Source organism: Dermacentor variabilis, chromosome 8, assembly GCF_050947875.1.
Source record: "Dermacentor variabilis isolate Ectoservices chromosome 8, ASM5094787v1, whole genome shotgun sequence".
NCBI classification, from domain to species: domain Eukaryota; kingdom Metazoa; phylum Arthropoda; class Arachnida; order Ixodida; family Ixodidae; genus Dermacentor; species Dermacentor variabilis.
Genome location: NC_134575.1, coordinates 58,595,147 through 58,622,758, shown reverse-complemented (window position 1 = coordinate 58,622,758; position 27,612 = coordinate 58,595,147). Strand labels below are relative to the sequence as shown.

Sequence of the window (27,612 nt, the reverse complement as noted above, 5' to 3'; positions counted from 1 at the left end):
TATTTTTTACTCTTGGAATGTATTCTCGCCCCTTCCTCTGCAATATACAATTATGTACCTTGAGGGTATCACAGATGAATAAGTAAAGGCAGGGAGGTTAAACAGAGGCAGTTCCGGTTGGCTACCCTGCACGGGGAGAAAGGTGAAGGGGGGATAAAAAGAGAAAGACAGCGTAAGGGGGAGATAGAAAAAAAATAGAGACGAGCACGACCAAACCGCGTACACTACAGAGCGGTAAGGGGCCGTGTTCTTAAAGTCTATTGTGAAGCTCTGCAGACCGCAGGAACCCTAATAACGCGAGTAAGGCCCTCAGCGCGGATGTTCTGTGGGAGTACTGACCCAAAGCTTTGAGTTCTGATAGTGGGCGATTGTCCACCTGGTCCAGTACTCTGCACAGCACTTGTCTCTGGGCACTATATCGAGGGCAGACACAGATAATATGTGCTAACCTCTCATTGCTGTTGCATGTGGCGCAGGTGGGGCTGTTGGCTATTCCAATAAGGAAAGCGTATGAGTTCGTAAAGGCAACGCCTAGCCGCAGACGGTACAGCATGGTCTGTTCACGTCGTGGTAACCCAGGCGGTATGTGCATCCGTATGTCTCCGTGCCAGATGTATGATATATCAGTGCCAGATGACGTTTTTTGACCGCATGGCAGCTGATGTACCTGTTAATGTGACCTTTCTGTCTTCTGTACCGCAGGTCCCTCGGTACCCAGCGGTGGCAACACGGGCAAGAAGATCGTCTGCTACTTCACCAACTGGGCACAGTACCGCCAGGGTGATGGCAAGTTCCTACCCGAGGACATTGACCCGACGCTGTGCACGCATATAATCTACGCCTTCGGCTGGATGAAGAAGCACAAGCTGTCCTCCTTCGATGCCGCCGACGACACCAAGAACGGCAAGAAGGGCCTCTACGAGAGGGTCATCGACCTCAAGAAGAAGAACCCCAACCTCAAGGTCCTTCTCGCTGTCGGTGAGTTGGAGTTATATACGCGGACATTTAAAGCACAAAGGAGCTAACAAAGGCACCGACAATTTATGTGAGCAGAATAACGAACCTTACTCGTGAGTACCGGCTGAGCGCTTCTTGAGTGTACTGAAAAACTTGAACCATGCATGAGCGTAAATGTTTTTTGGATGCCGTAAAGACCGGCTAGAGAAAACATGTGGCAGTAGAAAAGCAAACAAACGTTACCAAATTCTTCAATAGACTAACAAGAAAAGGAGGAGGCGTGCGAACGTTTACATGGTGTGTCACAAAATAATGCGATTTCAATTTTAGCTACAGCTATCGACAACTGACTGAGGCAGCGTAACATTATAAGGAGAGATCACAACAACCTAATGCAACAATTAGACCGGTCCGCACACTATGATCGTTAACAGAGCACTGAAATACGAGAGACGTGAGATGCAGCGCACCTGCAAGCACACGACTTGCATCCAGGCAGCCTGCAGCAAGCAACACATCTGCTAGCGACACCTTGCCTCATTTGGTTCAAGCGCGAAGCGTCGTAAACGTTTCTTCGTACCGTGCTATTTTCACTGAAGGAACCGAGAAGTGTATTAATAAATTCGGAGCAAGTTTATAGTTTAACGTCGTCGGCCGAGTTCCGAAGCCACAGAAGCAAGGCTCATAGCGATGTGCCGGATATGTGCAACGAAACACCATCTCACAAGATAGTCTCAATGTACGATCTATGTTGGAGTTATTTTTTTTCTTCACCAGCTCTGATAGAAGAATGTCGTGGAAAAAAATAAACCCTGAGCGCTGGGGAACAAGAACAGAGGAAACCGCCGAGAGACAGCCATTGAAGAATGAGTGGCGGTAAAAGGGCGATGGCTAGAAGGTTGGGATCGTCACGTAAATGACTTCCTCAAGCGACAGATATGTACGGACATCGAATGAGGGAGAGAGAGGTTCTACGAATGACGTGAGAACGGTCTTGCTGAAAGACAAAAAAAATTACATGAATTCAACCTACTGGCGTGAATATCCGCACTATACATAGCCTCACCCGAGGCCTTCGGTTTCCGAAGCGCACCACCCACGTGATTAACATGCACAGAACGTGATAGCAGTCGCTCGGGCCCATTCTTCACGGCGGTGCTGGCGAGGAATCTAGCACAAAGTGAATCTCCCGTGTGGATCTCCCCGGAAAACACCCTTACCTCTGCGCAGTTATATACCGGGGGCACAGAAGAAGCAGTCGGCTTCTTACACTTATCAGCAAGGGCGTTGCTTTTAAAACGCATCCCCTCCTCGACGGCTGCGCCCGTTAGCGACCACTGCACTTGCAATAGTTCTCCCGCCGAGCACCGCACTGGAACTGTCCTCGAAACGGCGGCGACTTTCTTCGAAATCGTGCCGTGCCATCTTGAAACATCCGAGGACAATGCGGCTTTCGGCTGAGGGCATTCTGCAGTTTCCCTGCTCTTTTGACTTTCTTTTTTTCTTTTCGTTTCATCGGCAAGAGTTGCTTCCGCGCGCAGCTATCGCACTCACTGTAGCTCTAGAAGACCGGCACCAGGACTTTCGTACATATAAACAAAAGGCCTGCTTAGCATACACGGATTGCACGCTTCCAGCCCAACTCGCGAGGTTTTGTCGACGGCGAGAGGTGATAATCTTACAGAACGGCTCTCTACAGCCTTCAACGATGTCGCGAAAAACAGTGCGATTCTCTTTGCGCGAACGCTCAAAGTGATGGCATTGTAGATTGCACACTGCTGGGTAGCCGACTTCATATTTAATTGCAAAGTAGTTTTTTTTAAGGAATGTGGGAGTCTTCCCAAGTGTCTGTCTTATTTTTTTTCTCGTACCGAGATGACAATCTACCGCAGTGTCGTAGGTAAGTTTCCACTGGCACCGTTGCATAATTGGCTCTGGAGATCCCGTTATTATGGCCATGTCTTGAGATGGGCTACAAAACGGTCGCTTGGCGAAGGCATGCTTGGCAAGGCATGCTACGACCGGGATGCGTGTTTGGGCTTCGAATTTTGCACTGGCACTTCCCAAGCTGGACTTCAGAGGGAGCCGTGTATATCGATGTATATCAGGGTTGGATGCACATCGGTGTACACCAGGGTTTTTTTCCCACGAAGGAGCAACAAAAGTAACATGGTGCTGCGAAATTCCTGCAAAGAATTGGCATGTGCCTTCTGCACGCAGCACGTATATTTTCCGTCCTCCCGGCAGCCTCGTAGTTTGTATCAACATACTACCTATAATCTCATGGATACACCGATGGCCACATGTGACTCCCGTATTGGCATCGTTTACGGCCAGTGTTTAGTTGGCGTGAGTCAAACTGGTCACAAAACACTTGCCCTTAGTGCCGCTGGAGCAGTAAGGCGTATCCTGAATTATGCATGCGCGCTTTCCCACGCGTCTAGGTTTACCCACATAAGATGGCGGACGTCATCCTATAAAAGTGAAAACAAAGCGGGAAGCACCGTCTGGTGCTGCTATCCTTCCCAACGTCTCTTGCTGTTTGCTAGCTTAACTTCGTCTCAATGGTGCCGAGAGTGGGAGGTCGGCCATATTGTGTAGGGTAACCTAACAGCTACAAAAATCTCTTCTCCAGTACTTTGAACATCCCCTATTGGAAGACGCAAAGGGCACTCATAAGATGCTGTATCACTGTAGTAATGAAGCACTCACGAATGTTTGCTGAAAGATGCGCACAATGTCATGCATGTTCGTGCCGCTGATGTCATTTTAAGTGAACCTTAAGTACCCTATCTTAAGTGATCTACAACGGGTCAATACAGCAGATAGCTACTGGAGACCCTCTTATTTGTCAATATTCCTTTTTCCCTTACTTCTTTTTTTCATTGCGCATGCAGTCAATTACGCATGCGATAGCTATGTCGATCATTAAGACTGCGACACGATACTTAGCCGCAGAATGTAATCTTCCTCGGCGAACAACTAGCGCTGTCAGATGTGCGCGGGTCACTAGCTCCAAGTACCACAAACACAGCCTTAATACTGTGTTCTGCGGTTATCGCCTTGTGCAGCTCGGCGTTAAGTCCATTTTAATTGAAGTATAGCGTTTCTGGTGTCTGCGTACCTTGCTTGTGTCCTGTCTAATCTTGCGCTGGTAGCGTGAATCAAGAATGACAGTTACCTCACTGACGCGTGCCTTCTAGATTCACGAACTCTTATCGTTGACTCTGAGCATGCATCGTAAATCGTGTGCATTGCTTAAAGGCCCCACGTGGCTCAATTCCGTTAGGCATTCGAGTGCGATGTATGTGGAGGATATACATTTTTAACGCGCTATGTCACTAGCAATCGAACGTAACTCACGAGTGGTCAGCGCTTATTTCGCGCCGAGCGAACTGACAATGCGGAAGGCTAATCCATAGAAGGTGACAAGAATGTTGAGTAAAAAAAACAAACAAAGAAGAAGAGCGACCTTCGGGGGGATTTCTGGTGCAGTTCCTAGCTTAAATTTGCTTTGCTTCTCAGTGCGACAGCAAGCAGTCGTAGATGACCTTTTGGTGGGTGTTTCTTCAAAAGGAGAAGTTGAAAGCTGTCAGTGAGTTGTGATGTAAAAAGATGCCAAATGATATCAAATAATGACAAGAAAGGAAAGAGACGCTATGTGTTTTTGTTAGGAAAAAGAACACGATCTTTCCTGTCTTGTCGTTTCTTTCCTTCTTTTTGCCATACTTTAGACAAAAACAAATATAAAGTGGTTAAGCAGCATTAATAAAGAACACGTAACGACTGGCCTTCACAGGCCCGCAAGGAAGCGATATTGGCTTGTGTACATAAATAACCTACAATGTTAGGCAGGTAAATAAAAGCGATCGTAATATTGGGACGATAGAGATTCCTGAGTATTTTCGACCCTTTTTGTTCACACGTGATCACAACCTTGTAGATCAATGTTGTTGCGAAATGTGCCATAATTTTGGCAGACAAAAGAAAAGTGCAATTGGAAGCATCGGAAGAGTCGCACTTTCGCTCGACAGGTGGAACATCGATTGCGATAGCAAATTATGAGACAGCTATACGAAGTGAGGATAGTAGTTTTATCAGGCGTAAAAACTTGTAAACATTCGCTTACTAACTAAACTAAGAGGCATGGTATCACGTGCGCACAGGCGAGCCCGAACACATCTCACTCGATGACCACGGACACTCGCTGTCAAAATGCTGGCGCGAGGAAGCAGCGAGCGGACTGGCCTTCGTGCTGCTTGTCGCTTCAACGCGAACTAAGCGCCGAGAACACAGCGCACACGAAGCTATCAGCACTGGGTACACCTTGACTCTGTCCCAAACGTAGATTGCTTTCAAGGTAGGGCCCACGCGGCCGCGCTCAGCCGCGCCATACGCAGCCACCGCCGGAGCAAAACGCCCCCCTCCCTTCATCCCCTCCCTCACCCCTTACACCGGTGCCTTTCGCGATATTGAAGACGGCGTGCTCCCTCCCCGCCTTCCCACCTGGCGCGCTCGGGATTGAGCCACCATCGTCGGCGCATCCTCGCACGCTTTCACTCGCAGACGCAGCATACGGCGCTCGGCCACGGTGTTCTCGCACTTGGATTTTATGCGCAGTATCACGGCAACTCTAACGGTGACGCCGAAGGCGGAAATGCGCTTGTAGTGTCCACATAATTGCTATCGCAATAAAAGAGGCATTCGGTAAATTGATCAAAAGGAAGCATAATAACACGTTTCCTGAAAACGGTGATTCCAAAAACAAGAGAGCGGAAGTTTCTCGGGGCCAGCAGTTTCCCGCTGCCACTGTAGCTGCGCGCCTGTTTGTATATGCAGGTAGTGCAGATGACATCAGCCTCCTTAATCATGCTCTCGCGTTCCAAGAAGGCGACATAGAACATTCTATAAATGGATCGTGGCGGTGAAACGGTAGCTTCGACAGACTCCAACTTTTTTTCACGCCAGTAAGATAGCTCAATGGTTATACCCTTATCGCCTAATTAACAGCCATTCCTTAACATGACGGTTCTTCGTCCCATAATGATGGAGGAAATGGCAGAAAATGTTTGAAAACACCAAGGCGGTGCAAAACAACTTGCCAAGGACACAGTCTTATCGATGCACATATTACGAGGTTTATAAAGATTCGGCATACGTGCCTTGATACATCCTCAATTATGCGGACTATTTAAAATTCGAAGCCGTGCGTTATGAAGCTTCTATACTTAACTATGCTGCGTGCCTTGAGTTAATCAGGCAATATTGACAACCTCAGCCGGCGGCCAATGCGCTGATATGCGCCCGCTGAGTGCCAGAAGTTAAAGAAAATGAAGGAATACGCGGCTCAGCTGCCAAATGGTAATGAAGGTTAAATAGAAAATGAAAGTTGCGGGTTTTTTACCTGAGGCGAAAGTGTTCGTGAAACCTTCACCGTGCAGCGGAGTCAAGGCATCACGCATACGCATTAGCATTTGTACAAGTATTCTCTTAAACAAGCAAGGCCGGTCAGGTTCTTTGGCCTGGTCCGACGTTGTATATGCCTTACTTGTGGGATATCACCGGAGACGTACATATATTGGTGGACAAAGTTGAGATGGGCTGCCAGAAGTGCGACACTATTGGCTATTTGTGCCAAGAATTGAGCTGGGTTTCGCGAAAACGGTTGAGGCAGACATGCCAGATATAAGGAAATGACATAGAGTTCCTAAAAATTACAATACAGATTTTTCTTCTCTCTATTCCTCTCAAAACAGAGCGGCTCAGTCGTTGCGTATGCGGCACAAACACATGCGGATTTGACAAACCGTGAACTGAAAAATTCCTGTAATCGCACGCACGCTACACCGGAGGGAGGGGCGACAGCGGAAATTTCATTAAGTGCTTGTGCTTAAGGCTGGCCTTTCCAGGGATACATTGTACGTCATAAAAAGTGATTCAACTTTCGACAAAACGCACAAGCAGCAGCTAACTTGGCACAGCAAATACTGTCATGCTACGCATTGCTTTATATCGCAGTGATCTGTCCAGCAAGTTCAGTGTAGTGAATTTCGCCTGTTTAACAAATTTATCCAAATTTATCCATGCAAACTTGCTAGAAGTGTGTGTCCGTTTGACGTCCTTTCGCAGTTTGACGACTTCCAACAGAAAGATCAGGAACCGATATCCGAAGCTTTTTCGTGAGCGGGATGTATTCTTTGTAAAGCTTGGCGCAACATTTGAAAAACTGTAAAACGAGCCTGACTTCGCAAGCATTATGGGCAATTTGGAAAGGCCGGCATGTCTGCATATGAAACATGGTTGCCAACGCTGAAGCCGATCGCCTGTGCCAGGAATTAGACTAATGTGAGGGCGTATTATGACGCGGGCTGCTAATAAACTACAGGAATCTGGCATTCCAAAACGTAAGCCAAAGTAATTAAAACATATCTCTATACAATTTGAGAATCTGCAAAGAAAATTTTTGTTAGCGTGGATCCCACCTGCGCCTGAGATATCTGTGGGAACGATCATTCGGATAAGCTCCTGTAAATGTCTAAAATTTTCACTGAACTACAGAAGTATTTCCGCTTATATGAAAGAAAATAACTCAGGCTTTTTCTCTCAGTAAGAAGGCTGTGTTTTCCTGCCCAGCCCTGATGTGACCAGCAGGTGATGGCAAAGAGAAAGCAGGTCCATGGGGTCCCGATCTTATGACCTTATCCCTATTATATACCCTAATAGAATGGACATGTTAGAGCTGGAGCTAGTGTCTCAGCGCGATGCTAGTTTGGCTGCTAACCCAGCATGGGAATGACGCGTTGTGTATGAACTTGCCTAAACCTCGTGTTTCTGGCTTTCAGTAGCGTTGGGCCCTATAACGTAAAACTACTCCAGTCTGTTTTTATTCCAATCTCCTGACGTAAAATTTATGTAACCTCCGACGCAAGCATCGGCGAGGTGACCTGCAGCGTTGTCTGAACAGGCCAATCAAACACGCTTCTTGTTGCTTTTGTTTGCTTTCAAAACGAATAACCTATCACCTACATTGAACGGTTTTTCATATCTAATTGGCTGCCAAGATGCGAGGAGCACGCTCAAGTGTAGAAGGCTTCGATGGGGCCGAGCCAGCGCAGTGCAAATAGATAACCGGATGAGGAGGGCGATGCTGGCGTCTGCGATTGGTCCGCTTCCCCTTACTTAGCTTGCGGTGGCTAGTCGAAAATCGCGGTGGCGTTCAACGGAAGGTTAAAAAATAACGCTAAAACGGATCCTCAGGAAAGAAGTGTTGGCAGAGCGATACGTGCCGAAAGGGGTCGATAACGTCACCGAACGGAAATGCCACAAAAAAGTATAAATTATACGCAAATAAATCCATGCTCTCTGGCAGGTGCGAGTAGCCAGTGCCTGAGCGATTGGCGGGCAGCCATTTTCTATTTCTTTCGGAACGGGGCAGTCTCCTGCTATTCAGAGAAAATTCAGTTTTGTACGGCATAGTAATGCACCTTTAACGCGGGCAGGTCGTTTTGACGCCGTGAGTTTTCACTGTTTTGTGACGTTGCGTGACAGACAGGGGAAAGGAGTGCAGCCCGAAAATTTTTGACCAATAGCAGACGCATAAAAGACCTCCAGTCAGAAATAATTATTTCTTTTTTGTTTGGTCTGATCAGGCATTATCAATGTGTACTCTTCATATCAGATGGAGAGATATCGCGGTTTTCGTGACGTCGCGTTATAGACAGGCGAAGTGTGGGCGGCCCGAAAATGTTTTCAGCGTTCGTGGAGGGCTTATTGCAGAATTGGAATGGAAAAGTTTGAAGTAGCTTTACGTTATAGCGTCCATTGTGGTTACTTATATTACATTGGCTAAAACATAATCCTTAAAAGAAAACTGCTTCTATGGCAACAATGAGTGAATCAATCATACTTTATTTCCGCCATCTTGTGTTTACGAAATATTACAAAGAAAAATAAATACTTAAAACATAGCTCTAATTACTAGGAGTCCATGCTATATACTCCTACATTGTCTGGATTTCAGGGCAAGTATACTGCAAGCGTTTACGTGTTTACGTTCACGTTTACTATCAAACTTACCCAGTTAAATGAATGCAGTGTGAGCGTACAGCAGTAAATAAATTTAGGACACGTAAAGCTCCACGAAACGCAACCTGGTCAAAAAAACACATTAAAGGAAGCTGCGACGTGCTGTCTGAAGTATCCTATAATAAGTTGGAGAAAGATGCGTGTACTATCTATGATTCTATGTGGCTTAAATATTGCGAAATCACATTTATCTCTTGTAATTATAGTACAAAACTGTTTTGTATATGACCTTCGTGATTCGTGGATGCGCGTGCTTAGCATTTCGGAGAACATCCTTTGTGCATGCGGCCGGTATTTTGCGCGGGGCCACGTTCACAGCGACGTTCCTACGTTCCACGGGTTAAGTCACGCAAACAGTAATAGCGGTGAGACCTCGAGAAGTGCATCAGATGCGGTGTACTGCAAGGTGCTTACCATTCTTGTCGTCTTCGTAACGCAGGCGGCTGGTCATTCGGCACCCAGCGTTTCAAGGAGATGGCGTCGAACAGCTACAACCGGCGTCTGTTCATCTTCAGCGCGCTGAACTTCCTGCGCAGGCGCAAGTTCGACGGCCTCGACCTCGACTGGGAGTTCCCGCGTGGCACGGAAGACAAGAAGAACTTCGTCGAACTAGTCAAGGTCGGTGTTCCACCTTGCTCCATTTAGCACGGTTTCTGAAAACCACTCTAGCGTAAGAACCTTTTGTGAACATAATCGGTCCCTTCCCATTGGGTCTTTGGTCGCTTTCACATAGTGTCTTTCGACTGCGACACTCATTCGAAGAGCCAAATCAAAGTTGTTGAATTCAAGATTTCCCTGGGAAAGACGATTTTGCAAACAGCCCAGCGATACCACGTCGTAGTGGCGAAGTGGCTACGACGTTACGCTACCCAGCACGAGGTGGCGGATTCGATTACTTGCCACCACGGTCTGAATTTGATGGGGGCGAAATGCAAAAAAAAAGGAAAATAAACGGTCGTGTGCAAGTACATTTAGGTGCACGTTAAAAAGTCCGAGGTCGTAAAAACAAGTAAAAACGTGATCCGGACCGCTTCGCTATGACATCTCTGACACAGCCCCAGTGTTGCTTTGGGACTCTAAGCCCCTCGAAATAATCGCCGAAAGAACAAGTCAGTGATCCTTCCTTTTTGTCGCAGGAACTTCGCGAATCTTTCGAGGCCGAGTCCAAGGAGAAGAAGCTGCCCCGACTGCTGCTCACGGCCGCCGTGTCAGCGGGCGCCGAGACCATCCGGGGCGGCTACGACGTGCCCGCAGTGGCCGCCTACGTGGACTTCCTCAACGTCATGTCGTACGACTTCCACGGAAAGTGGGAGAGCGTGACGGGACACAACAGCCCGCTGTACGCTCCCGCCAACGAGAGCACCTGGCGGAAGCAGCTGTGCATGGTGAGCCCGTGGGAGCCCGATTTGCGGGACGCGTAACTCGAGCGACCGCAACGCGAGATCAGTTCGAACTCGGTCCAGAATAGAGGAACAATGAAAAGGCCCCATGGGCTTCACGTGTTTCATGTACAGCCACACTTATCCCTAACATTGGATCGAGGAGTCATCTTTAGGGATGCTTTTTGCCCCTCTGATACTCTTTTTTCTCCATTGCGCAGGACTTCGGCGTGAAGACGTGGGAGCGCCTGGGTGCTCCCAAGGACAAGATCGTGGTGGGCACGGGCACGTACGGCCGCACCTTCACGCTGACGAACCCCAAGAAAAACGGCATGAACGCCCCATCTTCGGGCGGAGGCGATGCCGGAGAGTTCACCAAGGAGGCTGGCTTCCTCTCTTACTACGAGGTAATTAAGCGCCGTAACGTTAGTGTGGTCCTCTAATGCAGCTGCTGAGAAGCGAAGAATGCAATTCAAACCCATGCTTGCGCAAGCGCGTACCTCTTCGTTAGGGGGGCCAATTGACTGACCATGGCACCAGATATATACAGACATATGCATACATAGTCAACACTTGCTGCAGGGCTAGATGGTACATACGTAATGCGGCCAAATAAGAGGCAAATTAGGAAAGACCACTGCCAGAAAACAGGGCACCTAGCCCTATTTCACTGCTTAGATCGCCGCTTATTATTACTTTATATATATATATATATATATATATATATATATATATATATATATATATATATATATATATATATATATATATATAGAATAACTTTTTAAAACCACAAAATTTAGGCCATACGTTTCTTCATTTGAAAACAATAATATAAATAGCCTCAACTTCAATTGACGCGTGGGTAATGCGAAGTGTAACGTAGATGTCGCTACGCAGGCGTTCATTGTTGTGTTCCCTACTTACCCAAGTTGGCGTGGAAAAGCTTCGTTGTTGGGTGGCAGATAGCCAGTGACACATTCCCAGGGCCCGCAATGGCGTACATCCAGAGACACATACCCGAGTTGCCGTTGAAGAGGCTCGGTGAAGAACGGCACTTACCCACGTGCCCATACCCGGTGGCTCCTGGAGTGCATACGAAGTGACACATGCATCCCTAATTTTTTTTTATCCCTAGTGTCGTATGCACTTACGCTGCGCTATCTTTGGTATCGGCGCACACGTATGGCCAGACAAACGCCCAAAAAGTGCACAGATCCGACAAACAAATGCTTCAGGTTATATATTGGCAAGTAATAAGATTGTCAAAGTTCTCTTGGTGAACTGCAGTACTCACGACTGCAAGGATCTCTTCATTATACTAAAGCAAAGCTTCCTTTGCCCACCCTGCAGAGTCTGGCGCGGCTTCTGGCTACTGTGTCTGCTGCTTGGTCGGTCAGTATCTCAGGAGTTTACACGTTCGCCGACTGCTAGCGCCAGCAAACGCGATTATAAATCCTGACCGGCAGAATCTTGCTAGTAGGTTCAACTTTGTTCTGATCATGAAGAAAACAAGTTCCTTCATAAAACGTGATCGTGTGACGACGATTCTTCGAACAGGACCATTCAGTTCAACAGATTCTTTCATTTACGTCCCTTTCTTCGCTTTAGTCATCCGGTATGCCCCACTTGGTGTGTGCCCAATATTGGCCAAACCTACATACGTGGCATGTGCCACCGTAGCCCAAGAGATACTTAATCCTCAAATGCAGCATTATATGTGCCCTAGTTCTCTACGCCTACGATTGCCAACACAATTCGTCAAATGACAAGCGTCACGGATGGTCACCGTCCTCGTCACATCGCCTGCATAGACACCTCACATTGCACGCGCCTAACTTGCCGTTTTTATTTCGGCAGAGCTTGTGAGTAATGTAGCTCATAAAGAGGAAATTACACGAGTGTAAATTTATAACCTTCTCGGTCGACAAACATAAGCATTGTGTTAAGTAAGGCTGCATAGGATGAAAGTAAAATCAATCTAGTTGTGCATGATTGAATATACACCGTCTCACTGAAGCTTCGCTTCATACCAATTCCAAGGCGTGCGTCGAATTATGAAACGCATAATTTGTGCTTTTCCCATATGTGACCCATTTCAGCGCAGGGTGAAACCACCGAACTAGTCCCGTCGTGTTCTCGTTCACCATAAAACACAGTGCACGCATATTGATTTTATACGCGAGGAATTGAATGTATCCAGCCGGGCGATTTATTGAAAACAAAACAACAGCTCGAGTCCCGTTATAACGGAGGCGTTTACTAAAATGAGGCTTTCTTTGTGTTCCTCCCGGGTGTCCCGGTTTCTTCTGCTGCTGTCGGTTGTCGGCTGCACGGTTCGTTCGTATCTTTGTGGCTATATTTATAAATATATGTGCGAAGGTTCTACGTGCGCCAAATGCAAGTGTCAGCGAACAGGGCTTCGACAATCCGAAGCGACAATGTAGCGCCAGTGAGCCCACCTTTGTTCTGCGTAAGACATAAAAAAAATTCCTACATCAAACCTGAGCATTATTGCCTGCTCCCTAATCGCTTATCAGAATAGCGCATTGAATTTAAAGGATTCTTTTCATTGCTTCATTTTCTTTGATTTATTGATTTTGTATGTGCCCATTCATGACCAATCCTATTGAATGGTTATACACCAATGTTACACAAGAAGCTCAGAATTTCTAACCATAGGTAGATATGTATCATACTTCTCTGTTGATACTTTTGTCATCGGTATACTTGCCTTCACAAGGAGAATACACGCCTTCATCGCTGCAACATAAACATTGCATAAGATTACACGTTGCATAGGATGGCAATAATACAATTGTAAGCATTGCCGTTAGCGAAACACTTTACTAAAACTTCGCTTCGCATCGGTTCCAAAGTGTAAATTGGATGTGCATGTTCTTTTACTGCAGGCGTGTGGTGTGTCAGTCTCACCGAGCCTAGTAATCTTCTTTGATAGAGGATCACGAGGGAAAGATATTTTTTTTACTGGAGAGACTGCTACCTTCCGAGTTCGAAATATATGCTCTTATATAACCTCCGCAACCTTTTCAGCAGACCGCACTAATACAGCAAAAGATTTGGCAGGGTTACCGCATTACTACAGCAAAAAATTCCACCACCTCCCAGGAAAAAAAAAGATTTGCATAGCTATAAACACCTGCGCACTTTATTACTTACAGCGCGTTCGTGGAATCGGCATTGCGAGAATGAATTTAGCGCTACACTTCTTTGGATGCTGTCTCCAAGGGGTTTTTACAATAAAAGAAAACGGGCTGGAGCGCCAGCTCACCCAGCTTCTCAGCAGGGGACGTATTCTGCGATAACTTTTGGCGATACTGTCGGCTCGGCCGTCAGGTACGCGCTGATTGGCTGGTTTTGCAAAAGGGGATGAGATGATTGACTGCTTGAGCACTAAGTCATGCGAAGGCGATAGTGTCGCCGAAAGTGATCGTCGCAGAATATGTCCCCAGCACAGGTGAAGCCAGCGCTTGCCCTGACTCCAGCTCTGAAAGAGTGCAGCGTCAGCGGGACTGCGCTCATAACTTAAGTGCTTTAATTTTACTAACGTAAACGCTAGGGCAATTCAAAAAGCAAAAACTTGTTGTTTCTAGGTAAAATATTACGTTTGACTGGGTACTGATGCCGGGATTTCCCACAGAATTTGCAATGGCGTTCAGGTTTCACCTTAGAAACGAGTGGCACAAAGACTGTCCTTCAGTAGGATTTGCACGGCGAAAGTACTCTTCTTATATACGAAGGAAGTAAAAAAAAATTTACCGCCCTTCCGCTACTGTGAAGAAGGGTGCAAGCGAAGCTCGGGATGCGGCGCTCTTTATTGTCGTAACGCCTCAGCTTCGAGCTTTCGCACGACGAGGTCGGCACGTCAACGATGGGCCCCTTCTCGAGCTAGTTCGAGGCGGCATTCATCAAACGTCGCCTGTTCTTCGGCCGAACACAAGACGCGCGGCCGACCCACTGCAGCTTCGATAGTGTTCTAACGCGAGAAACACTAGTTACTCTCAAGTTACCTAGACGCTCGGCTCCCATTGGCGCAGAGAATGACGTCAGTAGTGCGGCGGCGCAGCAGGATTCTCCATTCAACGGGTCTACTGCTTGTTTTCTTTATAGCAATATCTGCACGTGTGCAGCTCTGAGAGCGCCATGCGGCGTTCATCAAACGCCGCCTGTTCTTCGGCCGAACACAAGACGCGCGCCCGACCCACCGCAGCTCCGATAGTGTTCTGACGCGAGAAACACTCTTCCTCTCAAGTTACCTAGACACACGACTCCTATTGGCGGAGAGAATAACGTCAGTAGTGCGGCGGCGCAGCAGGGTTCTCCGTTCAACGGGTGTACTGCTTGTTTTCTTTATAGCAATATCTGCACGTGTGCAGCTCTGAGAGCGCCATGCGGCGTTCATCAAACGCCGCCTGTTCTTCGGCCGAACACAAGACGCGCGCCCGACCCACCGCAGCTCCGATAGTGTTCTGACGCGAGAAACACTCTTCCTCTCAAGTTACCTAGACACACGACTCCTATTGGCGGAGAGAATAACGTCAGTAGTGCGGCGGCGCAGCAGGATTCTCCGTTCAACGGGTGTACTGCTTGTTTTCTTTATAGCAACCTCTGCACGTGTGCAGCTCTGAGAGCACCGTGCGGCGTTCATCAAACGCCGCCTGTTCTTCGGCCGAACACAAGACGCGCGCCCGACCCAACGCAGCTCGGATAGTGTTCTGACGCGAGAAACACTCTTCCTCTCAAGTTACCTAGACACACGACTCCTATTGGCGGAGAGAATAACGTCAGTAGTGCGGCGGCGCAGCAGGATTCTCCGTTCAACGGGTGTACTGCTTGTTTTCTTTATAGCAACCTCTGCACGTGTGCAGCTCTGAGAGCACCATGCGGTGTTTATCAAACGCCGCCTGTTCTTCGGCCGAACACAAGACGCGCGCCCGACCCAACGCAGCTCCGATAGTGTTCTGACGCGAGAAACACTCTTCCTCTCAAGTTACCTAGACACACGACTCCTATTGGCGGAGAGAATAACGTCAGTAGTGCGGCGGCGCAGCAGGATTCTGCGTTCAACGGGTGTACTGCTTGTTTTTTTCTAGCAATCCGTGCACCTGTGGAGCTCTGAGAGCACCATGCGGTGTTCATCAAACGCCGCCTGTTCTTCGGCCGAACACAAGACGCGCGCCCGACCCAACGCAGCTCCGATAGTGTTCTGACGCGAGAAACACTCTTCCTCTCAAGTTACCTAGACACACGACTCCTATTGGCGGAGAGAATAACGTCAGCAGTGCAGCGGCGCAGCAGGATTCTCCGTTCAACGGGTGTACTGCTTGTTTTTTTCTAGCAATCCGTGCACCTGTGGAGCTCTGAGAGCAGCTGGTTTTGTTAGCGTTACATCACCGCCGCAGGTTAGCGTATACAAGCTTCACTTGCAAAAAAAGAAGGCTTCCCGTTCTTCAATATTCTCGGATTGATTATCGTGCCCCGAGTGAGATTGCGGCGAAGTGGCGTTGCTTTCAAGATGTGATGTTCAGTCCGAAACTTATTGTAGGCATCTTTGCCTGTCCATTTCTGATGGCTCGCAGACCTCGAGCCGTACCTACTAATTCGACCACACCGAACACCAGTTTCTTACTCGAGACGAAACAACCATTCACGTTCGACAGACATGCTCTAATATAACCCCCGTAAGCTTTCCAGCAGCCCGCCATAATACAGCAAAAATATTTGGCAGATTTATAAAAAAAACTTTGGAGCACCTTTAACAACTGTATATTATTTTATTTACAGCATACGTCTATTAATTTATTAAATGCGAAGGACGAAACGGTCTTACCAGAATGCATTTCACTCTACACCTATACGAATGCTGTCTCTCAGTTTGTAGTGGCTCGCGAACTGGGGCCAGTATTCGCCAGAGTTTTGTTTCCGAAGGACATCTTCGTCGTCTGCCGGCCTTCTTTATTCAAACTATGCGAGCGATCGCGACGGGCCTGTGTTTGTTCTTACGAATAGTTTATGGTGAGAACGGGCTTTGTGAATGCGGGCTCTAAACGTCTTCCGACAGCGCAAGAGCATTCAGTGCTCCATGTTACTGGCGTCTCGAATTACGAAACAAATTTAGCAATGTTTAGCATAGCTCGGCGACAAATTGAAGACCGGGCTATCCAGCATGGCGTGACCGACGGACGGTTATAACTGGGGCCGACTTGACGGTGCTAAGGGTCGTGACGTCACAACGAGTTGCTGCGCGCACAGCGAAGCAATGCCGCCGCCAATCTTTTCGTTTGTGTGTTAAACCGTTCACTACAGGGGCGGATTCAGATGGCCCCTTTGGGGTGAGGGTGGCGGTTTCCTAATGCAGTAGAGGGTTGGGGGATTGCGCAAGTAACCCACGTCTATAACCCACGTCTATAAATGGTCCTGATTCGTTCTCATTTGCATCTCTTAGAGCGTTTTCCATTAACGTATTGCAGACAACAATGTGACCAGTTTGAAAACAATTCATCCACGCTGGTGGGAATCACCAAGCCTTGTAATCGCACTAAAACGTAAGAACTGTAGGGACACAGAAAAGGGAAGTGCGAATCGCACTTAACCTCTTCACTACCGAAAAAGAAAGATGTAAGCAAGGAAAACAAAAATTTTAACATTGAATTTAAAATGGTTTTGGAAGGGCAGAGAAAGAAATCGAGAAAACATTTTGATTTTCAAAGATTACAAATAAGTGCCCACAAACGTGGACATTAGGTGGGAGTTTGGTAAAAATAAAAGAAACAATTTTCCTCTTGCAGGCCCAAGAAAACATTATATTTCATGCACCAAACACTCGACTTTGCTCGGCAATCTTGGTTCCTGCATCGCATCGCATTTACAGTTTTACAAAATTGTGGGAAATGGTGGAGACCATTCTTTCGTGTCGCCGCCAGGCAGCTAGGCTGGTCTGGCCTGTAACTGCTGGTCTACTTTCGTACCTTTACTCTCTGGTAACATCTTGATTTGGGTTAGATTTGGTGAATGCTTTAGCTACATCCTGCTTGAAAGACAGGAGAGACCGCACCTCTTTTTGCTGTACGTGCAAAGCTGTTGCGTCGCGACCGTATTCGACCCACGCGTGGCCAACAGCAATGTCTAGAAAATATGTGGGTATCCTAACGGCGCATTTCCTAGATTGGACCTTCGTCCAAATATACAAACAATACAAATATACGTACACATCAAATATACATGTCGATGAGGGCCACTCCTCTCACCTATTGGTCATATCCCGATACACTTCCCAGGGACAATACACATTTTCTTTTTCGTTTCATCCTTCGAGCAGCACTTGCATGAAGACATAGGGTATATTCCGACTGCACTGGAAATAGGAATTTACGCCTTTGTTATCTTTCCGTTTGACAAGAAACACATTTCTGCTTTTACGCTCGAGAAAGGTCGATCCGGCACGGCTTATGTTTTGCTGTGAATGGAAAGGATTATAGCAGCGCCCTAGTGTAGTTTAGATTTACTCTTCCAGGCATGAACTTCTTCCCTTGAAGTAAGCAATAAAAAATCTTCGATCCGGTAAAATATCGATTCGTGTAAACATGCGAGTGCTGCGCAGTTGTCTCCACAAGCTGTATTAACACTGCTCGGCCTAGGCCACTTGCTTTCATGTCTTCAGAGAGGACTGTACCTTTCCCACTATATATTAAAAAAATCAAGCACTAACCCACCTGCGTAGGTTGAAACAAATGCGTGAGATAACGTGCGGCGAACCTTAGAAAAAAGTTAACACAAGATCTCCACACCCACAACTCGTGTCTACAAATGGGGCACACAGTGCTTTACCTTCACAACTTCCGTCCACAAACATAGACGCGCTTTCGACACGTCCGATAAATGCGAATTTTGGCTTTCAGTGCATTGACACTCCGTTAAGTGATTCACAAGGGACAGCGTCATGAATTTTGCCCGCTGTATTTCACATACAAGAAATATTAATTGCGAAAACTTGAAAAACTCGCGCCTTGGTCGCAGCGCGCTGCGGGCCTTGGTCGCCGCCAATTGGCCTGTTTTTATCTAAGCCTCTGAAGGTGACTTGTGATGCCCTCTTGTGGAGCATTAGTGAAGAACACTCCGTGCAACGAAAAGCGCGAGTCTGAATGACACTGAATGGTTTCCAGATGTATTGACACTGAATGGTGACTAGTACCAGTACGCGGGCTCCTAAGCAGCGTAAGGGAACACGTGTCATTGAGTAAAGGAGGGAGAAGGGAAGGCTCCCTCCTCGCTGCCGCGCTGGTGGTCCCGCTTTTTAAAACGAGCTTCTACTCTCTGAAGGGGCAAAATTAGAAGCGGAGAGGAAGCGATTGGCTGGTTGCCGCGGACAACGATGGTCAATGAGTGGGAGGGGCAGGGCAGATACCCTCCCCCCAACCCCCCGAATCCTCTACTGGCTTACTATGGAGTTCTCTCGTGGTGGGACGGGTCACTTTGTTAATGAGCGAGCATAATATACTAATATTATAAGCCCTATAATGCTCCATTTGGGGTCCTAAATTTCGCAGAGTTCAGGAGGAATCCTTTTGTTGAGGAATAAATAGTGGTGACTGATGAACGAACTCTTCTCACTCTTTCAGATCTGTGATATGCTAAAGAAGGGCGCCGACTACGTGTGGGACGACGAACAACTTGTGCCTTACGCCTACCTCGGAAACCAGTGGGTTGGCTTCGACGACGAGAGGAGTATCAGGGCGAAGGTGAGAGATTTGAACTTTGAATTTCAACTCGACATCGCATAAAGTATATGCTCGGTTTTTTGTACATACGGTTGCAACGTTTCAGAGGCTAGAAAAAACTGCTTACAGCGCCAGCACTGGCGACCTGAATTATTTCGTGCCACGTGACACCAAGAAATAGGAAGGCGCTACTCGATTTGGTTCGAGATTTACTCAGTGCATTATTGTCACGATGCGCAAAGCGAGTGCCACGTTGTAGGTACATCGCAGGCGTGAACCCGTTGTCGACGCAGTGGTGAGCTTATGTATGACCGACAACGCCAACCAAGCGACATGGCGTTTTTAAAATATTCCTCCGCAGCTTCCGCCTCTCGCCGACTGTATTCGCTTCCAGTATGTGCTAAATCGAATACTGTACACTCCAACCCTACAAACGATTTGTTACTTGACTTAAAATTGTTAACTCCTTACTTTAGAACACAAAATATCAATAAGGTACTCGGTAATATATGTCGCAGATGAAATAAGCAGTTGAATATTAGATGCGGAGAATGATATATTTTACGAGCGCAGTAGTTGTACAAATTACGTAGCATCGTGTACTATATGCGAAACAAACTGTATTTACACCGTGTGAATAGAAGTTTTCAGACTAATCGCCAGAGCCTAGTGCTGGGTTCTGGTGGTCTATGCACGTCGGGTAAGCATCGGCGCACTAAACGGAAATTCAAGTTAGTTTGAACATGCTGTAGAAAAGACACATATAGTGTCAGATACAGACGCTACCACGGATTAAAATCGCAACGAAACAACTTATACGCTCGCATTTTTTCAAAATTTAGTGCTTGAGCGATTTGATCAAATGATGAGAACGAACATCATAATTCAAATGACGGCAGACTATTGCACTACTTCACTGCTGCGATCTGTCGCAATCGCTCACCATAAACATTCTGACCATAAGCAATGGAAAAGCCTCCACGAACAAAATTTCCAGTGTGATGGGTGTCAGTCGGCGATGATCTAAATCGCCGAGTGACACGTTTCACAAACATGCGCTGCTAACTAAGTACCAAGTTAAACATCCGCACCATAAATTTAAGATCACAGTGGCTAATTGTGACCCTAACACAACGCCAATAAAGCGGCATGGTTTTTTTTATTAATATTCGTCCAAAGAAGCAATTAGAAAAAATAACAATATTTCAACTTGCTCATTTCGTCTGCTAATCTATGATTTCTATGTAATCATACGAAGCTTCGTCTTTCCGCTCTCCCTCATATTTTGAGAGGTTTTTCCACGCAAAACCCGTAAATTAAAAGAGTGTGTGAAATTAAAAATTTCCAAAGCAAATGTAAAATTTTCTTCAGAAGGAATGTATGCGACACGAATTCTTGTCGTTTCATTTTTTTTTGGGTACGTTTTAAAATCATGGCCGAATATAAAGCGTTATCGATTACTGCAGGCTGTTGCCCCATGTAAAAGGACACGCGAATATTATCTATCACGGACAGTAAAAGCCCAGTGTCAGCTGTTTCTAATCTCTGGTTTCTGTTGAAATTTGCTGATATGAAAGCTGTTTACATAGGACGTAGTAGCAGCTAGCGTATCTTGAAGAAAACAAGTAAGTTTCTTTTTAAAAAAACCGCTTTCTCGTAAAGGTGTTTCTTTTTTCTGTCTTGAGCCGCAGAAAGGGATTTGAGGTTTCATTTTGATGCGCTATGGACATCATTTATTGATGAAACATTCCTGTTCAATTCGAACGCAACATTTCACCATTTGAACAAGTGTACGAAATTCACTGCATAGCCTTGTCACGAAGGAAATAACTGTTACTTAGCGTGTAGACGACCACATTCTGAAGGTGTGGCTTTCATACAAGTTGCGTACTGCTAGTTGCATTTAAAAGGGAAGTGGAGTAGCGGGAAGCAAAGTTTTTGCAACCTCTCTCCTTGATCACTGAATCCTGTCCCTATCGTTGGCGATGTCCCCGGCATAGATGAACTGGATCAAGGCGAACGGCTACGCTGGTGCCATGGTCTGGACTGTGGACATGGACGACTTCCGAGGTCGCTGCACGCCCAAGACCTGGCCTTTGATCGGCGCCATGGCCGAAGAGCTTCTTAACAGGCCCAGCCGTGGACCCAAGAATGTGCTGCCCATCGGCAAGAAGCCGCGCACCATCGCTTCCAAAACGACGCCGACCACTGAGACCCCCGGTTCCATCAAGAGGATCGACAACCCCAAGTCGGCCCCGTCCAGTCTGCCTGTCAAGGACGAGGCTCCCGAACCTGGTGAGTACCATGGGGACGCTGACGCAAATAAGCAAAAAAGAAAGACAATTCCGACAGAAAGCATTTCAGTGTGACTGTTCACGTTAATACGATCAGTATTGGAGTAATCTAGCGACGCATCATATTGCCTCCTTGGGAACACGTGACGTATAAGGCGTGTACTCTCTCGAGCATCTTCTCGGCACGCTGCGCCATCTAGCGTCGCCGACACGCAGTGCGCGCGTGGCGCGTGTCCGATTATACATGCAGACAAGACTGACAGAATATAGATGACGTTGGTTCGGTTCAGACCAGTAACGTGCAAAGTTTAAGGTTTGTATATATATATATATATATATATATATATATATGCGTACATGCATACATACATACATACATACATACATACATACATACATACATACATACATACATACATACATACATACATGCAGGGGGTTCCACATAGCTTCAGCCAAGAGTTAAAAAATGTCAGGCGTGTCGGAAGCGCATTGAAGCAAACGCGTACTATTCGCAACAGCCTATAGTAACTCAGACATTTCTTTGTTTTCTCCATAACTCATTAATTAATTAAGTTTGATTACCCAACTTTTAATTATAGGCTGAGGACACCGAGTATCATACGCAGATTTGTAGAGCACCTTCAGAAACCACCGATCGAGTTGTTTTCTGTACGATACGTCTCACGTAGTCCTTTTTTCCGGGTTGCAAAGAAGGCCCACGAAATAAGAAAAGAGCCACGTGACAGAGTGTTTGCGCCGCGGTATTGTGCTGCTCTCAAGCGTGCGTTCGGTGAACAAGGTCGGCTGCATCGTGACTGGCGACGAGGAAGCAGCAGGGCGTTCTTTATCTCACCGGCAGCGCTCGGCCAGCAGCATGAATTTTCGCCGTCATCCCACGGGAGCCGACAAAACATTGTAATGTCTTGACTAAAGCTGAATCCGAGGAATCAGTTCTGGAAACAATAATATTCTTTTATTTAGGTCGAAAGCGCTCAGCCAGACACAGTGCAACATTAGTTGTGCAGTGTTTAGCAAAGTCATTCGTCTCGTTACAAAACAGATGACATAAAAACACAAATTTTGTGCTTGATTTCATTTTTTCAAACCGTTTTTATTTCATTACCCAATTAGGGCGAGTCCAGATAACCTGTTCCAGTCCAACAAACAATGCGAGTATATATAGAATACTGGTGACCATTCATGTTGCCAATGTGAACTAATCGCCTAGCAATTGCAAAGTTTATGCGTGTTTCCCGACACAACGAAAGCCTTTCACGAGGTGGCCGCCGGACTCGTAGCAATACAATCATACTGGGCGTGTGCCACTGTGACGCAATGAGTTTGGATTATTACTTAGTGTTATTATTGAGTTTCAGCTTTACACGGAACATCGTGCAGCACACATCACTACTTCATGAGAGGGGGACACCGACTGCATAACGAGTGCCACTTTCCTGAACAAACGCTGCATTTGGCGCATTGGCGGGAAGACGCTACAACGTTGCAGGAGACAAAATAATCATTCGTTACGCCTATGACATAATTGATCCCAAAAGATAAATTTTGATTCGAAAGCGTCGAATGGCCCATTGAGCCAAAAAGCCGGCGCTTGTCACCTGTAGCAGCGAAATGGCACCTCAATCCCCGCTGGCTGCGACGCCATGTAATGAGCGGGCTTCAACGGAGCAGAGCGGCGAAAAAGAACAGCTGCTGCCGCCTACGCACGCAAGCTTTGGGTGAGGGGAGAGGGCACCGCCGCGGCGACGCCACGTAAACCTCACTCTCGCTCTCCGAAGTCGGCGCGTAGTGTCCGAGCCAGCCCCGCAGGCGGCTGCTGCTTGCTGGTTCGGGCATCACCTACCGCTGTCGTCTGCCGGCCAAGGTGGCCGCTGCTGCTTCGTCAGTCTCTCGTAGCGCAGGACGTGGCATGTGGCGTTGGTGTGCTGTTACTTGCTGGTTCGGCACCATGTAACGCTACGGTATTTTACTCGCAGCGCAAAACTCGAAGGAGCGCTTAGCGCCGTTGGATTAGACATTAATGCTTCCGCATTCACAGCTTATAAGAAGTGTTCAGGTGTCCTCAGATTTCTGTTTCCATAACAAATCAGCATTGCAGTATGTACACATTACCCAGTAGAGGAACCGAATCAGTAACCGAGCATCAGTATTAGTTCAGTACAATTTCTCGTACAACGTTTTACTCCGGAACTCATGTAATAACGTACTTTGTTTCAGTTTATCCATGGGTATTTAAAGACGGTAATTGTTTCTGCCAATCTTGTTGGTCAACCAGTTCACCGAACTTGTCTCCTCGCGCAGACACCAATGCCCGCGTGGTCTGCTACTTCACCAACTGGTCGGCCAAGCGCAAGGGCAAAGGTCACTACGAGCCGGAGGACATCGACCCGACGCTCTGCACTCACGTCATCTACGCGTTCGCCAACATCAAGGAGTTCAAGATCGTGTCCACCGAGCCCGTGGACGAAGGTGATGGCGGTGCCAAGAAGGGCTTCTGGGAGAGGATCGTGGGCCTCAAGAAGAAGAACCCGCTGCTCAGGGTCATGTTGGCCGTCGGCGGTTGGATGCTGGGATCCGCCCCCTTCAGGGAGGTCACCGAGAACACCTACAGGTAAGGCGCCCTGTGACGCATGTGCATGAGCCCTAGCTAGTTAGCGCTGTTGATCGTTAAGTAATTCAGAGCATTAACGGATAGTTTACCTTTAAGAGAAATCCCACTTTCATTAAAACCGCGACGAAGTAGCGGGGATGGCTTGCGAAACTACAAACGGTCGCTGCCGTGGATGTTCCTCTTTCCATTGCTTATTGTCATCTCTCAACGGTGCTTATAATATAAGCTTATAGATACGGTACTCTGCAGAACACGACAAGCAAGCTTATGACCTTTACAATGTAATGACACTGCGGAGACTTGGCAGTCAACGGGGGCGTGAGAAGTATATGATACGGCTTGTCTTCGTGTTTTTTTACGCACACTTCATGGTTTACCGTGCGTAGGCTTGTTCAAAATATGCGTTGCTCAGTGGACGTGTTTATTACAGAACTCTTAGGAAGCAAGTACTCTAATCTTGCGGGGAACTATTTTTGATCACGAATGCCCAAGCGGAAGTACGCAGACATGTTTGTACAAAACTGCGCTAAATGTCGGGACGAGCGACTGTTGTCAATACATATGAAGCTAGCTTGTACTACTTGGAGCGCAGCCTGTAGTGCAGCACACGGACCATCGTGGTTTTCTGTAGGTGCCACATAACGTGAGAAGCATCATTAATTGATTATTTTGCTCAATAAACAAACCAAGGGCGCTTCATAGATATGGCTCCTCACTCTCACGTCGGCAAAGCTGCCGACGAAGACTTCCGGCACACGCGAATGAGACTGAGAGCTGTAAGAGCTACAGCTGTAAATATGTTCACGTAGTAGGCGAACGTATTTGGCTTAAGCACCGCATAGGAGGGGCTTCGCACAAGCGATACTCTTAACGACGAACGCAGTATGATCCTTAAGACAAGGGCCCTCACACGTCGAGCACAGGCCAATGCCACAAAGCAGCACCAGACTCGCAGGCCGGTTTTCGTGGCCAAGAAGATGCGCATGTGACGTCACACCCACGCTGAGTGGCGTGGGTAGAGCGTGACGTAACGGGAATCATTCTCGCGCGGCACATCGAAGAAGGGCAGGTGGAATAAGACGGTGCACGAACGGAGTACGGTGTTTTTTTTTCCTTTTGAGAAGTGGCGTACGCGATGTTTCGACGGTATAGCGCTCCCCACAACTAAACCCTGCAGAAGCAACGTTTCCCGCCACATTCGATGGCACGGCAAATCGATTCCCTTCCGTTTCATTCACACAAGGTCCTGGCAGTGTTCAGTGTGTATGCTAGCTGCAGTCGTTTCGAAGGAGGATCACAGCCATTACTCTATCTTCACGCGTGCCTCTGCACAGTTGCCAAAAAAACCCGTCACGCGTTCGAAGACAGCTCACGCAGCGTCTAAGCATGTGTACTACACCACTTGCCGTAAAAAAAATTTGCGAGCGCGTCACCTCTCCGAAAGCGCGGCCCTTTTATTCGTCCTGCGAGGTCTGTGTCACAATAGGATAACCTGATAGTTTTTTATATATGCCTGAGAGGGTATGTTGGGTGACGGGGGCCACGTCCAGTGCGTAGCCTTTCCTTTCTAGCCGTATTAACTTTGCATCGCACGCCAGGTGCCCCATCAGGCAAACTTATCCCGCTGTGAATAATGATTTCCTTCCTTTATGACGTTAATGGAAGCTGTGACGCTACTTTAGGTCCTTAGAAAATGTTATAATTACTCGCTTGACAAGCTGAGCTCTGAATTACGGAAATAAATAGTACAATATATATGCTGCACGGTTCCACAAGGCCTCCAGGGCAGCGCGCATGTGTTACATAACTGCCGAGAAAGCCATGGATGGTCGATGTTTCGAACCGGTCTGAAGCTGTAGCAGAGCCGTAATGTAGAACGTAACTACAAAAAAATGTAGTGTCGTCCAAAGTGCGGAGAAGTGATAGGGATATCGAAGGTCCTTAGATACGTTTTTTATCACAGTACTTTGATGCTAAAGCAACAGTGGGCGTAGTGTGCCTTACGGAAAGCGTTCAAGGGAGCATGCTAAGAGCTTCCGCAATAATAGGAACGGTTGCTCAAGCGTACACTCGATTATCATTGAATGGTTCTAGTCATCATATTCACGATTTAGAATTATACTACATGCAGCGAAGTACCGGCACGGGAACGTGAACAGCCACCATGGCGATCACGCTTGGTGCGTATGTGCAGAAGGCAATGCAATGTGTAGGCAGAAGGCAATGCGGAAAGCTGCATTAGTTGGGACTTGTGTGTGTGAGACATTTACAGAGTTCGAGGAAAGAAGAAGGAAACATATTAGAAGAACGCAGAACGAAAAGACAGAAAGGCGGAAGGATGAACCGAAGGGATGGTAAACAGGGAAGATTCCTTTAGGCGTTTCCTTTTTTTTTCTCTAAGTGCAAGAAAAATCTCAGGTGTTGATGCGTTTAAACGACAATGTGCTAAAAGCCTGTGAATTTCTTTTAATGTGAGAGACTTACTGATGAAGTACACTGTGGTACGGCGAGCTTTCGTCTGTAAGAGGTATAAAAAGAAATTGCGCTCAGCGACAGAGGGTAAGTATGGGGCTCAAGTTATCTTTTATTGAGCACTTATTAACAGAATTTTGTGAGGTCAGCGTTGAACATAGCGTCCTCTTTTCTGTACGTCGCTGAAACGATAACGCGCAATCGCGTAAGTACTTGCTAAATCACGAATCTTGGGCTGAAGTGGGGCTGTGTCGGAAATCGCGAGGCGGTTATGAATTCTCGTTCCAAGCGTTGCCAGAGACGAAGGAAACTGCGGTTAGCGAATGTGAGCTTCTGGGTTATCTAGATTCCCCTACAGAGGCGCACGAATTTCGGCAGCTCAAAGAAAGGTTGGCAGTATTGGCGAAATTTTAGAAATAAAATTACATTTCAGCGTTTACCTCGGAATCCCGACGTGTGCAGTCCAGCAAGCCCGTGAGGCGGCGTTGAGGCAGGTCCTTGACGTTCCCCCGTGGGAGACCTGAGCCCGGGTCGCGTTACACCTTGCAGGACGTACAAGAATGTTGTATCCATCCGTCCAACGTCCGGAAACGGCACAATAGGTTATAAAGGGCGCGGTAGGGGAGGTCTCCGGATTAAATTTTACTACTCATGGTTCGTTAACGTGCACAGAAATCTGAGCGAACGAGCAATTTGGAAGCAGCAGCAGCTTTAGCAGCAACTTACGCCAATGGAATCTGTTGCCGTATCTATTGCTGCCGCATCGCACGGTTTATATTCGGCGAGATGACGCGCTAAGTAGCTAACTTTATGACGTATAGTATTTAAATTTGTTTCCCACGAACAAACTCTCAGCGCCGATGACAAATATAGAACGAAGTGGCGCCAGTGCCTGCGAGCATTAATACGCCGGCGCTGTGAAGTTTGCGCATATACAGAAACGAGAAAAAAAAGAAGTAAGCCCAATCAAATGAAAGATCAGTTCAGTACGCTCATGCCTGTTTCGTGCATGACAACTGCTTCCATGCCTAATGTAAAAAAAACAAAACAAAAAA

The 27,612-nt window shown here is 47.1% G+C and overlaps 1 protein-coding gene across 1 annotated transcript in view; it reads left to right on the top strand.

Moving 5' to 3' along the window:
• Nucleotides 1–27,612, top strand: part of Cht7 (chitinase 7) — a 200,205-nt gene that overhangs the window by 150,622 nt on the left and 21,971 nt on the right. Inside the window, exons 3-9 of the mRNA XM_075702155.1 lie at nt 703–978; nt 9,482–9,660; nt 10,179–10,427; nt 10,643–10,828; nt 19,061–19,180; nt 21,160–21,454; nt 23,776–24,085. Of these exons, the coding sequence (XP_075558270.1) occupies nt 703–978; nt 9,482–9,660; nt 10,179–10,427; nt 10,643–10,828; nt 19,061–19,180; nt 21,160–21,454; nt 23,776–24,085 (1,615 nt within the window). The remainder of the gene's footprint in view (nt 1–702; nt 979–9,481; nt 9,661–10,178; nt 10,428–10,642; nt 10,829–19,060; nt 19,181–21,159; nt 21,455–23,775; nt 24,086–27,612) is intronic.